We start from the raw sequence: 13,194 nt of genomic DNA on the forward strand, positions 1-13,194 counted from the left end.
GTTTTGTTGTGTGTAAGTAATAAAAAACTAAAACCCCCCAAAAAAAAAATAATTTTTTTTTTTTTTTTTTTTTTTTTTTTTTTTTTTTTTTTGCTGAAAGCACTGCATTTCCATGTGAGGAATATTGTGTGGAGCGTGAAATAGTTTCATAAAGCTTTAGGGTTGGAGGTGTGTTTGATTTATAAGTTTTTCACATCTGAAATGGAGGATACTTTCAAGCGTATAAATTTTTTTGATACCATCTGTTGTTTAGAAGCCAAAATGTGGGCTTCTGCATATATCAGAACTAATGGAAACCTAATGGGCCATCACAAAACACCATGAATATGAGTTGTGACATTTGGTGGAAGCAAACAATCCTGCATACAGTGACATGTTTTGTTTCTCATTATACAAATGACTTTCCTTTTCAAAGGATGGAGATTCTTCCCTCACTCGGTCAGATTTAAAATTACCTCTACCTATTCGCACTTTATTGCAATGAGAGAGGCTACCATCTGCCATCTGTCACTTTTTACAGTAAAATCTCTTTTTTTTTCTCTCTGTACATCTAACAAGATATCAGCCATAAATAGCCAAACTGCATGTATCTGTTGATGTGGTGCGCAACAATGTAGCAAAAAAATGAAAGCAAACAAATTTGAGATATGGGCCTGCATATCATTATGTGTTGCTTATTGTTCAGCAGTGAGGAGTATGTGTCTGCTTGTTCCTACTTAGTCACTTCAGTTAATAAAGTAAATAAATATACATTTTCACATTTTTTTTTAACATTACAACGACAATCTTCAATAGTGCATGGAGAATTTAGAGAGCTCCAACAATTTGTGTAGATGAGCTTGATTGACAGCACTAAAACCCTCCTCCTCACTCTGATTGGTGTATTTCTGCAAATGACAGTAGAACCAGAGGGAGGAGGCTCATGTTATGCTAAAACTATATTTTTATTAACATTAACTTTAAAGAGTAACGCTGTAGGTATGAAAAGTTGACGCAAGCTCACCATTAAATAGTCAGAAACTGCCTGACTTTATTTAGTCTGGCAGCTAAAGATTTGGGATGGGAAAGTGGATTACAGTGGAAAATTGAGTCATGTTGCACAGAAGAAAATCCATGAATCAGTAAATTCATGAATACTGAACCCTAAATAGGCTGCGTCCACTGTAGCACCATGAATATAAAAAATGTTCATTTACAAATGATCATATTGGTTATAAACTCAGAAACCCAGAACGGTATGTACTTCCAGAAGGAGCAAGTATGTCAATGGTATTCTCAGGGTGTTAAGTGTAAATAACAAGCTTCCTTGTAAATAACTGTGCAACAATGTGAGTATTTTTGTGTTTGCATACTGTTTCTATGCTGTTTTGACGTTATTTCTTTTTAAAATGCTCCAACTTGGGATGGGGTTGGGGCTTCTACATTTTTATTACCAGGACAGAATGAATAAAGCAAGATGTCTTTGTTAGCTTGACACACCTCCTTGTTTATCGCCGTGCCACCGCTTGTGAGCTGTAAAATATGTCTATGGATGACGCCTGTAATGGAAGCCTGCTATGACCTTGTCCTCCATGCAGACGGACTGCTCCAGTGACAGTGAGAGCGAAGATAACTTCATAGTTGTCCCACCACGAGACCACCTTGGCCTGGCTATATTCTCCATGCTCTGCTGTTTCTGGCCTTTGGGGATAGCAGCCTTTTACTTCTCACAGGGGGTGAGTCCACACACACACACGCACGCACACGCACACACACCTTCAAAGCTGCGGTCCGTTACACATGAATGATGCAGCATCTGTTTGTCAAGGTCTAACATTTTGTGCTTTCAAACACACAGAAATACACATTTTCATAGAGTCATCAGTGTGCACACACACACTCACATGCATGTTCCCGTTTTTTTTTTTTTTGGTTTTTTTTGTGGTGTGTGTGTCATTACCACAAGATTAGAACCATCACTACCAGTAGAAACCTTGCAACTGACAGTCCTAATGCAAGGCCAATTTTTATTAAGCAAGCCATCAATAACTCAAGGCCAATCTGTAAGCCTGATGCTCTGTAAACACGAGGAGAGCCTCCTTCAGTGGGAGTTCATAAATCACTTTTAAGGCTCTATCTCTGAACGCCAAGAAAGGAGGCTTTCAAAATCCTTAGGTGAGAAGGACCCTTTGAACTATTGCCGTTTTCAAGAGGATTAAAGATGAACCCAATTAAAGGTGTGCCGCGGCGTTTAAAAATGATGAGCTCTAGGAAGCATTAAACAGGCCTGTTTCAGCTGCTTTGCAGGAGGTTAGAGAACTAAATAGTTGGGAAAGGTGCATGAATACATGAACCATTGTCCAAGTTTTATTTCTTTTATCCACATTTGCGTTGTATTTTTAACTCTTTAACATAGACATTATGATAGCCTCACTAGACATTCACCGTGAAAATAAATGAAATTCATTTCTTTCAATAGAGTTTTCACATTTTCACTTTGATAGACAACATGCATTTAGGCTTTTAAGTCATTGACAAATAAATGCATTATTCCTATTGGGTGAAAACTATATACTGTTATCAAAATAATGTTACAAACTACTTTACTTTCAGTATCTGTTTCTTCTCTCTACATGCTGCTTACACTTTACACCCCCACTACCAACTACCCACCCTCCTTTACCCAGCTGACCTGTTTATGTTTCCAATAAAAATGTCTATTTTCGTCCTTAAGCTCTCCCGGATGGCAAATGCTTAGCCTCCTCAGCATCTTAAATTATCTCACCATCCTCAGCTAAAACTTTCCTACAACTAGCGCAGCCACATTCTTCCTTTTTCTGAGATACTCTCTTTTTTTGTTTGTTTGTTTGTGAGCAAATAAGAAGAAAATCACTGCATTTACAGATTTTTTACAACTAACTCTGTTAGTACTTTGTAGTTAGTTGATGTTACAATAACATAATTTTTACATGAAGGGGTCTTGAATGACAGTCATATGACAGAATATCCCAGAGGTGCTAACAATTTCGAGTTTAATGTCAGGATTAGCTTAAACACTAGGTTATGTAAACAAACCTAGTGTTGTCTTTTTGCTAACAGTATGAGCTAATATTAACTGGTTGAAAAACAGCTAGGCTATTGGCTTGGTTAGCTAGTTAAACTCTGCTAATCAAATATATTGCAGTAAACTTTAGACGTCCCAACTCACCTTCGAAAAAGTGTTACCTTAAGAATGGCGTTGATCGGTTTCTAGACCATGACTTTGTAGGAAAATGGCTACATTTCTTAGGAGTAATAAGAGTGACTGCGATGAAAGATGCAAAGAAGCTGGAAAATCTTTGATCCAACCTTTGCTCACTGTAGAAGGGTCTCTGGAAGTAAAGCATAACAATAGTATGGTATTTAAAAAAAAAAGTAAAGTTTCGGAGCCGTTTTAAAAACGGTAGCAAATTCTGAGACCAACAACTAGCCCCAGTTTCGTCCAATTAAATGGCTAATAAAAGCACAGACATTCAGGAAAATGGCTTCGAAATAGATGTTTGCTGTGATGATCACTATGCATTTGAACTTATTTTCTTGTTACTGGTCCTACATATGAAATTATAATAAATTACTAAATTAGTTAATGGATATTTGACCCACATTCTTTTATCGAAATTTACTGTTGAGATATAAAAGCCCACATCTGCCGTATTACACGTCCACCACCCCCGGTGCATTTGAGTTTCAACCAGTAACAAAAGATGCCTGTCGGCGTCCATCTAGACTTCCTCCCTCTCCCACGGTTTACAGGGAACGGCTTGAATGATGCCGCGTCGCATAAAGAAGACAAAGACCAGTCCTGTCTTGCCGCTAAGCGATTCTTTCCCGTGCATCATCAGCAGGACAAAGAGATAACATATTTAAGGGATATCATTAGCATACCCATGTGCTCACGAAAGCTAATTTAAAACCAGGCACTGTACCCGTGCATTTGCTGCGGATCGACAGCCATTTTACTAAATTGCCTTAGATGATAAAGCTTGAACATTTAACCATCTTATCTTTGGAGGCAAGGAGTTCAAGTCAGTTGGTGAATTATCTTGTCAGGAGCTAATTTGATTCTTCCTAAGCAATTATGAGAACATTGTGGCAGTGTTTAGGTACGGGGGATTTTTCTGCCAGTCTCCCTGCTTTAGAGGTTGCATCATAAGTAGAGCTGTCACGAAAGAACATAGAAGGAGTTTTAAATTACTTCATGTCACAGCTGAGTAACTCCCTGCTGTATCTTCATTTCATTCTTTTTTTTTTCCTTGGGAAGAACAGCCAATGAAAAAAGTGTATATTATTTAAACATATTTGACTGTGTTGAATGTTTTTAACTGAATACAGACAAAAAGTCAGGGGGAAAAAAATCCCTGGACTATTTATTGCCTTTGTTCCTTTTGAAATGTGGCCTAATTTTTAAATTATATAAAATAAACATTATTTTTAAATGATTGAATAACATTCCATGTCGGTCTTGCAAATAAGCAGTGAAAATGTGAACATTTCTCTCTTTTTTCTGTTATGGTGAAATAAATTGAGTCACTAAATCATCCTTCTGATCAGGATCAGTCTGAGATTATTGGCTAGTTTCTTGTAAAAATAACATTGTAGATTCAATTTTTTTATGGATATATCAACTGGAAAATGATGGAAATAGATAACCTGTCAAAAAGCACTGGGATCAGAACTCAAAAAACCAAAGTAACCTTCCAGATGGTTGATGTAATATTTAGGAGACGATGGATCCTCTGAATGGTTAAGAACCACCTGCGAGCATTTGTTTCTTTCTCCAAACATCATTTGAGGAAATGATTGCCTTTTTGTCGATGAATGACGAGAAAGCTGAGGAATTTCAAAGATTTCAATGATTGCACGTCAGCCTCACCTTTTTAGATGAGGACATCAACAAACAAATCTGTTTTTGACTGTAAATGTCTGCATACGGTCATGATGCGATACCTGAAGGTCGTGTTTAGTCAAATAGGTTCTGGAGAGAAGTTGAGTCAGGGCACCAGTATATAAATATATATATATATATATATATATATCTATATATATATAGATATATATATATATATATAAAGCACAAACACAGACATTGTTTGTCTGTCTGTTCCCTCCCAGCCAGACATGCCTAGGTGGGCCCCATGTGGGGACAAGGAGGGCAGACTATATGGGTCCCATATGGGTTTGTCCGCGGGTTCCACGATGGCCCCACATGGGTTTGCCCATGTAGGGCCACAGCCCACATGGGTGCTACATGGGCCCTAATTGGACAAAACCCATGTGGGCCACCACCATATAGGGCCCATGCAGGGCCCATGTGGGCTCTGGCCCTACATGGGCAAACCCATGTGGGGCCATCGTGGAACCCGCGGACAAACCCATATGGGACCCATATAGTCTGCCCTCCTTGTCCCCACATGGGGCCCACCTAGGCACGCTGGCTGGGCTCAAACAGCCCCCAAACAGCTAGATTGCTGTTTGTTGAAGAAAACATTTTAAATCCCTTGTAATGCTTTTATGAATTCAGGATTTGTACTAATAAGCCTGAAACGCGTACAACCGATAATGACTTAAGTACCCTGGTTACCTGAAGAAATTTTGTTTTGACTTTAGATCGTAAACTATCAATGAGTCCTCATTAATCTGACACTAATTGAGTGCGGGTTGCGTGTGGTGCAGATGGATTTCATTCCCGTCTCTGACACAGCCGTGGACCGCCGTGTGGAGCTGAGGGGGCCGGCAGTGATTCTGCTCTTGATTATGCAAATAAAACTCCGCCGAAGCTAGATTATGGCATACAAGCCATCGTAATGAATGAAAATGAATGAGCTAATTATTGTTGAGCAGTTAAATTGTCTGCGTTAAGGGCAGTCAGGACAGTGAGCATCAGAGATGGCGACCTTCCGCTTTGCACGTTATTTGCTCAGGAAAAAAACCCTGTTAACGCTCCTGAATTGACTTCTGACAGCACAACGCAGAGTGATCCTCCTTGCAGCCAAGACTGAGATGTTATCTTTTTTTATTTTTTTCCTATGACACCCCATTTCGGTAATTTTGTCAAGGTTGTGCAGATAAAGCCCAGAAGCTTTCTAACCATTTTGCTCTCAAGGGCATCCTGACATTCACATCGACATGCACTATTAGTCTCTCACAGTTGTAATCTTATAAAGCCATCTGAGAGCATTTCTTCATTTAGCTATAATCTTTGCATATGCGGAGTGCACCAACATGTCTGATCTTCTGTCAACACATAAACCTTTTAGATTTCATCCATTAGATAAAAAAAAAGAGGAATGTCTGCTTCCGCTCTACACTGATGGAGAGAACTATTTGCTGTTTTGGTAGTAGTCAGGATTTAGCTTTACTAGACAGCAACAAAAAGCAAAAAAAAAAAAATCCAAAAATGTTTGTCCTATTAAGTCTTTTTCAGCCACATGTCTGTTTTTCCTTAAAAAAAAATCTTGTTTTTCAGCCATGATCTGCATTGAACTGCATTATTAACTCTCCCATGAAAATATTCCTTGACCTCGACACTGAACCAGTTGTACAGTGGAAGAGCACACAGTGCACTTCTAAACGTGACTAAGTGCCTACTGAGTTCTTTATTTTTTATGACAATTTATGTCAGCGGCAAAGTGTTCTTGTTTTAGTGTGAAAGCATTCTAAATTGGTTTGCTGTTTACTGAAAACATGGTTGTGCATAACAGAAAAGCTCTCAGTGGAAAACAGTGAGAGCTCGTTTCACTTTTAATACACAAGTAGCTCATTTGCATATATGCTGGGAGTGGAGACGACTGTAATCACATTCTATTAAATGTTATTTTGTGTTCTCCTAACATTGCAAGCAGCTCGTTCTGGGTTTGGGCTACAGGCTTACCGCCTACAGGTTCAACTTTATATACACCAAAACTGAAACGTGACAACGAGATCCAAGAATTTCACACCTGCATTGTTATTTTTTATTTACTTATTTTAGCCCTTCGCAGTCTTCACAATAAATTGTACGGCTCACTGCTGAGACAGTAATAGGCTAGTTGTCATATCTACATCAAGATGCATATATCGGCCTCAAAGTGGAGACGCCCAGCTTCTCGGCAGAATCAGCAGAAAGTAATTAGCAGAAAAACTCCCTGCCCGTCTTAAAATAAGAAAATACGCCACTGCAAAAGATCAGGCTTGATTATGACTCAGAACATCTGACCCTCAGGCTGATCTCATCATACGCGGGCACATCACACGTTGTTGTTGAAATGAAGTCTGGAATAATGAAGGTCATTCCCCCACGCTGACATCCTGCACTTGCAGGCTCTGCTTCCACGCCGCAGCCCGACCCTCGTGTTAATACGCAGACGCGTTGAATTACGGTTTCTTTAACGGCAAACTGCACTCTTCACCCTGCCGGATCTCGTCAGCTGAGGACAACAAATGCGTAAATGTGTCAGCGGCACTGTAATTAAGCCAAACAGAATTAATGTGGTGAAGGACAGCGTCATTGGGAAACAGAAAAACAATTTGAAACGAGAATGAAAACACGATGGAATGATTCCTCCTTCCTACATTCTGTCAATTCCTCGTAACACTCCAGTACTCTGACAATGAACACGTCATAACGCATTAAATAACTAAATTAATTATGGGCGTTTGAGGACAGTACTTCAAAAGTTTTGTGGAAGTTGAAAGATTTAATGTGACACGGCTCTAAAAACAGGATCTACACTGGAATAACAATTACCTGCTACCTTAAGTGCTTCAAATAAAAAGTAGTAGCAAAAAACGAGAAAAATGAACGTTGCATTTCATTGCTAAAATTATTTTTTTCCCTTAAAGACCATAAAACGAACACCGACTGCAGTTTTATTTGATTGAAGTCACATTTGTGGCAAATCATCTTTTTCGTACCCTTAATTTTCCAATTTTTAAAAAAAATCATCCGCTTCACTTCAGATCTCAGAAAACACAAAGTTACTACTGAAATTCCATCAACAGTGTTCAGAGGAAGGCCCAGCAGAGACTCTACTTCCGGGCTTCTTCCCTCCATCCAGAACTTTTACAGGTCTAGGGTCAGGAAGACAGCAGCTGACATCTTTGCAGACCCCACACATTCTGGACACAGACTGTTAAGACTTTTATCTTCAGGTCGGCACTAATGGGGCAATATTTTCAATAATCATATGTCACTAAGACAGTTTCTTCCCCAGGGTGGCTCTCTGATAAAGATTGCATGTTTACACTATTTCAACCTTGTCTTCCTCTTCTGCATACGAATTTCCAATAAAAACATTTATTTTAATTTCCCTTCCTCCATATTTATATTTAAAATGTCTCCCTTGCGACTCAAAGCCCTTGTTGGTGTGCACAGATTTGGTGACTAAACCCGATTCTCAATCTGCTTCCCTTCATTTTCTCTTTTCCAGACCACCAAGGCGGTGAACAAAGGAGACTTCCCACTGGCCAACATCGCCTCCCGGAGGGCTTTGTTCCTCGCTGCCCTAGCCATCACTATAGGCACCGGTGTTTATGTAGGAGTGGTGGTAGCTCTGATTGCCTACCTCTCTAAACCAGGACACATATAGCAGAAGCACCCTGTTTTCCATCACCTCCTGGGAGCCTGGGAAAAAGAACAAACCCCCTCTGGGGAGACAGAGTTGCACCTGCAGACTTTGAGGAAACTTTTATGTGGATGTACAGTTTTTTTTTTCTGTCTTTTTTTTTCCATCCACCTTTCTCTCTTTTCTGCCTTCTCCTGTAAAATACCCTCTGGTGTCCAGGACAAGCCACAGTGACTAGAGACAGGTCAAGCTTCAGGGGAATGATGGGCGGCACTGGGGGAAAAAAAGGAGAACTTTGACTTATTTGGCTGTTTTTAACTCCACGGATGTGATGACAAAGTTTCCCGTTGTTTGCGTTCGGTTGACTTGATCCTCGTTGGCTTTGACTGGATTTTATCTTCCCAGGTTCCTAAACTGAGCTCCAAAGGAGAAAATAGAAAGCATAGTTCAGAAATCAAGTAACTATCATCATTAAAGACGGTTAAGAAATAATATTCTCATTTAAACCAACTCTGTATTTATTACAGCTAATGTTATATCTCAAACTTCTTTGGGCGGACTTGTCTTGCAGGTATGCCAGCTATGAATGCACCTTGGTCTTTGACTCATCAGCTTAAACTATCGGTATTTGTACTGCACTGACTTCCTCACAAACTAGGAATAAGATTAAGTATAAATGCATCTAATGTCCAGAAAATGTTGAGAAAGATCCTTTAATTTTTTTTCTCCTTTTGTCATGTCACAACCACAAACTTCATTGTAATTTGTTATTTTATGCGTAGACCAACACAAAGAAGTGTACTTTGTATCAACTGAGCTGTTTTGTGCAATAACCTTTTGAATTTAGGACTGACTGCATGGTTGGGGTCGTTGTACTGCTGAAGGTGGACATCTGCCCCAGTCTCAAGAGTTTCGGTGCATTTAGCTTTTCCCCAGAGTAAGATGCTACCACCAGTATTCAAGGTGGGGATGACATGAGTGTTTTGCAACGCTAGTTTTCTGCCAACGTGATTAAATATGCTCTCCTCTGGTTAGAGGACCTTCTGACACACGTGGGCTGTTATCCCACGTAGCTTTTGGCAAACTGCTAATTGGAAAATATGAGATTTTTAGCTATGCTTTTCTTCTTGTCACTTTTACAAGGTGAATGGATTTGTAAAGTGGAGTGCCATGACTTTTTAGTTTTGCAGTACTGCACTCTGCACCCTATGTATGATGAGTTAAAAATATCATGTCCAATGTTGAAAACTTGGGATTTCGTCTGAACAGCTACCCCCTGCTTTTATCTCCAGATGCTGCTAATTTTCTAGAGTTCACAGAGCAGTTGCAGGCAGATGGCCGTAAAAGTTTTTATCTGTGTATGCCACAGGAAATGGTACTGATCGCAAAGATACTAGACCGCTTGCAAAATTTGATTTGTCATTTTCTTTTAACTTTATTCCTAGGTGCTAATTTGCGTTGGTCATACAAAATCCCAATGAAATACAATGACGTTTGTGTTTTGTGAAATGACAAAATGTAAAAAAGCTAGATGGTTACTCCTTCAAGACACTGTACAGTAGAAGATGTTGATGGAGGTTTTTCTTCTCTTTAAAGTGTTAAATTGACACAAGTCACAAAAATACATATCGGTGCCTCAGTCCTGTATGTTTCCACAGAGAAAGTGTCCAAACACCACATGCACACCTGATGGGAGACCAAATCGCTGTGTGTCCTGTGGTTATAAAGGAGTCCTCACTAGTCTCACTTTAAAAAATGCAAGAAGCACAGATTTGAGTTATTCAGACGGTCTGAGATTTACTCCAAATAGTCTGTAAGGACCAAAAAAATAATATTTAAAACAAATCCTTACCCATGCACAGCTGACAGGAAGGTTATAAATCATGTAGATAATCTCATTTAAAAGAATGCCTTACATATTTTTCATGAATAAATGGAAAAATGCCATCTGACAGCGTTGAATTTTGCTCTAATCTGTTATTCCGTGCATGAGTCCTGCCGTGCCGGCAGTATACTGCAATGCATGACTGGTTGGATAGTATAACTTGTTTTTCTATGTCAGATAAAAGTTTAAACTGCTGTCAAACAGACCATACTTGCACAACTCTTGAATCTAAATTCCACTCTTCAGCTAGTAACAAAAAAAAAAAAAAAAAAAAATCTGAAAACATAGTTTGAGGCCATTAATGAGTGAGATCCGATTCAGGCTTCATTATTGTTTTCCGTCATTCCTTCAATAACTGTCATGGATACTCAAAAACGAAAAAAATAAATAAATAAAAAATTCTGGAAACGCAAAGAAATCTTAGCTGACTTGAATTGTTCTTCTCTGGCATTTCAACTGACTCTTGTGCATTGAAGCTTAGAAACCAGGCATATTGTTTGAGCGGTGAAGTCTCAGGAAGTTAGACGTTACATTTTCTGCACAGGTACTGCATTCTTTGCTCCGGGCAATTAGGCCGTAAAACAAGCTTTCCCCCAGAGAACAATCCTGAAATAACACAGCCACATTAATTTCATTAAAAAGCTACTTTTGGTTTTGCTTGTTGCTACCAAAACCTTTGCAAAAGGCAAAGAGTCGATTTCTTTAAGTGAAAGCCAGTTTTGAGTTGCCTTTTTTATTAAAAGCCAGATACCGATTTACAGCGTAATGCAGACTGATTGTTTATTTTCCAAAGCTTGTCTGAGTTTTGCTGATCTGAACAGACTGGCTTCATCGGCCCCTAAAGCCACCGACCCAGTTGGACCACAGAAACTCTGGACCTACAGATTTCAGTGAACACGCCCGTCATCCTCATCGGTGAAGTCATCGCTAAAGACGTTTTTCTCCGTTCTGCATACATGCATTCACTCATCGAGAGTGTCTTTCAAGCCTGTTTTGTTTTCTCACCTCCTACTGTACAGTACGTCAAAACGGTATGTGAACTTTGATGCTGCTGCTGCTTTTCTTTATTTCCCTTCCAGCGACGACCTGAGTCCACGCAACAAAACGATCCGTCTCAACGCAGTTCTTAACGCCGGGGTGATAGTCGTCTGTTTGTGTTGTGCTTATATGTCACATTTATGTTTCTGAGTTCTTTCTTTCTGTTTTTTGTGTGACTGCATCGTGTAAATAGTGTCAATAAGATGCAAACGCATCCTCAAATGTATTGAAAAATAAACCTGAACGGAAGGGTGTCTTCTTAAAAGCACAAATGTTTATTTATTTATTTATTTAGTTATTTATTTAGCTTGTTTTGTTCTTTGGGAGTTGAATAACTTGAAGATGTATAAATTATCTGAAACTATCGCCACAGCCTGAGAGAATTGAGTTCATAAAGCAAAAAGCAAAGCCAGACTGAGTCACAGAGTGTAGGCTGCTTTGCTAGGAAGAGACAGAAACTTGGATCTGAACCAGTCTCATTGATTTACGCAAGAAGTAAAGCTCCCTTTGTGTTCTTGGCGTTGCTGGCATGTAAATATAATACCAGCATCGAATCCACAATGCACAGGTACTGCATTTGTTATTTTATTTATAACAAACATGTTTGATCAGTTTTATACATTAATTTACTCTCTGAGTTCAATGCCCAGGTCCAAAGTGTTTATATCCAGTACATGTCAATCTGTTGCAACATTCTGTTAGTGTTAGAAAGCAAAGACCAGCTGATGTAGTTTTTGAATTTCAGACCCAAGCGCCGCATTATCATGCTTTCTTAAATGACTGCTCATTTCTGCACATTCACTTTTAACATTTCTTGTTATTGTCCACAGATGCATCCACATATTTATTGGCTTTTAAAACTCAAGAGTTGCTTTTTCAGTTTCATTGCGAGAGAATTGACTATATTCTGTTTTCATCGCCGTAACAAAGCATGATATTTCCTTATTTGGGAATATTTTAACTGAATTTGTCCAAATTACCAAAAATACAGACATGCAAAAAGCTGCTCGGGAATTATAAAAAAAAAAAAAGCTTTAAGTTTCCCATTGACTATTGAGAAGAGCAGAGCAATTTTACATTTGGATCCCCCCCGCCACCCCCCCAGGTCTTTTTAAATTGCTCAGTTATCTCTTGAGATTATGCTGAGCTCGTTGTTGTATGAGCTTCTTCCTTAGCGCATTTCTGGTAAAAACGTTATGAAAGGGCTAGCAGAGGAGCGGCATTGTGATCACATCCCGAGGGCGGAGTTTCAGAAAGAGCAGGAGTTTTTAAAGAGACCAATTTAAAAGCTTTAAATTACACAGGCAAATTTATTTTAAGTCATATTTGACATACGTGCAGCAATTTCATAACTAATGAAGGTAGCATAATGGTCACCATGCTCCTGGAAAGAAAACATGATACTGCCCCTTTAACGATTTTCCCAAAGAATCATCTTTCTTCAGAAGATTACTCAGTTGTTTGTGCTTGAAAGGACTTTGTAGAATCTGAATGTGCTTTGGACAACGGCTCCTTCTCTTGAGCAGTCTGAATACTTCTTATTGCTAGTCCTCTGCCACTGGCTCGCCACCTAATTACACTCAGCTTGGTACAGATTGAAGGGGCCTTCTCAGAAAATCAATGAACATTGCTCTGCTATTAGACACATTTATTAGGAGGACGGTCTCCACTTAACACCACTTAACGAATACATTTATGGCTGGGCCATGA

At 39.2% G+C, this 13,194-nt stretch overlaps 1 protein-coding gene across 1 annotated transcript in view; it reads left to right on the forward strand.

Moving 5' to 3' along the window:
- The window catches only part of syndig1l (synapse differentiation inducing 1-like), a 37,859-nt gene extending 26,745 nt beyond the window's left edge, over nucleotides 1–11,114 (forward strand). Inside the window, exons 3-4 of the mRNA XM_015015553.1 lie at nucleotides 1,578–1,715; nucleotides 8,427–11,114. Of these exons, the coding sequence (XP_014871039.1) occupies nucleotides 1,578–1,715; nucleotides 8,427–8,585 (297 nt within the window). The 3' untranslated portion in view covers nucleotides 8,586–11,114. The remainder of the gene's footprint in view (nucleotides 1–1,577; nucleotides 1,716–8,426) is intronic.
- The last annotated feature ends 2,080 nt before the right edge of the window (nucleotides 11,115–13,194 follow it).

The sequence above is a fragment of the Poecilia latipinna genome, unplaced genomic scaffold, assembly GCF_001443285.1.
Source record: "Poecilia latipinna isolate Pla-1442-1.1 unplaced genomic scaffold, P_latipinna-1.0 Scaffold1926, whole genome shotgun sequence".
NCBI lineage: Eukaryota > Metazoa > Chordata > Actinopteri > Cyprinodontiformes > Poeciliidae > Poecilia > Poecilia latipinna.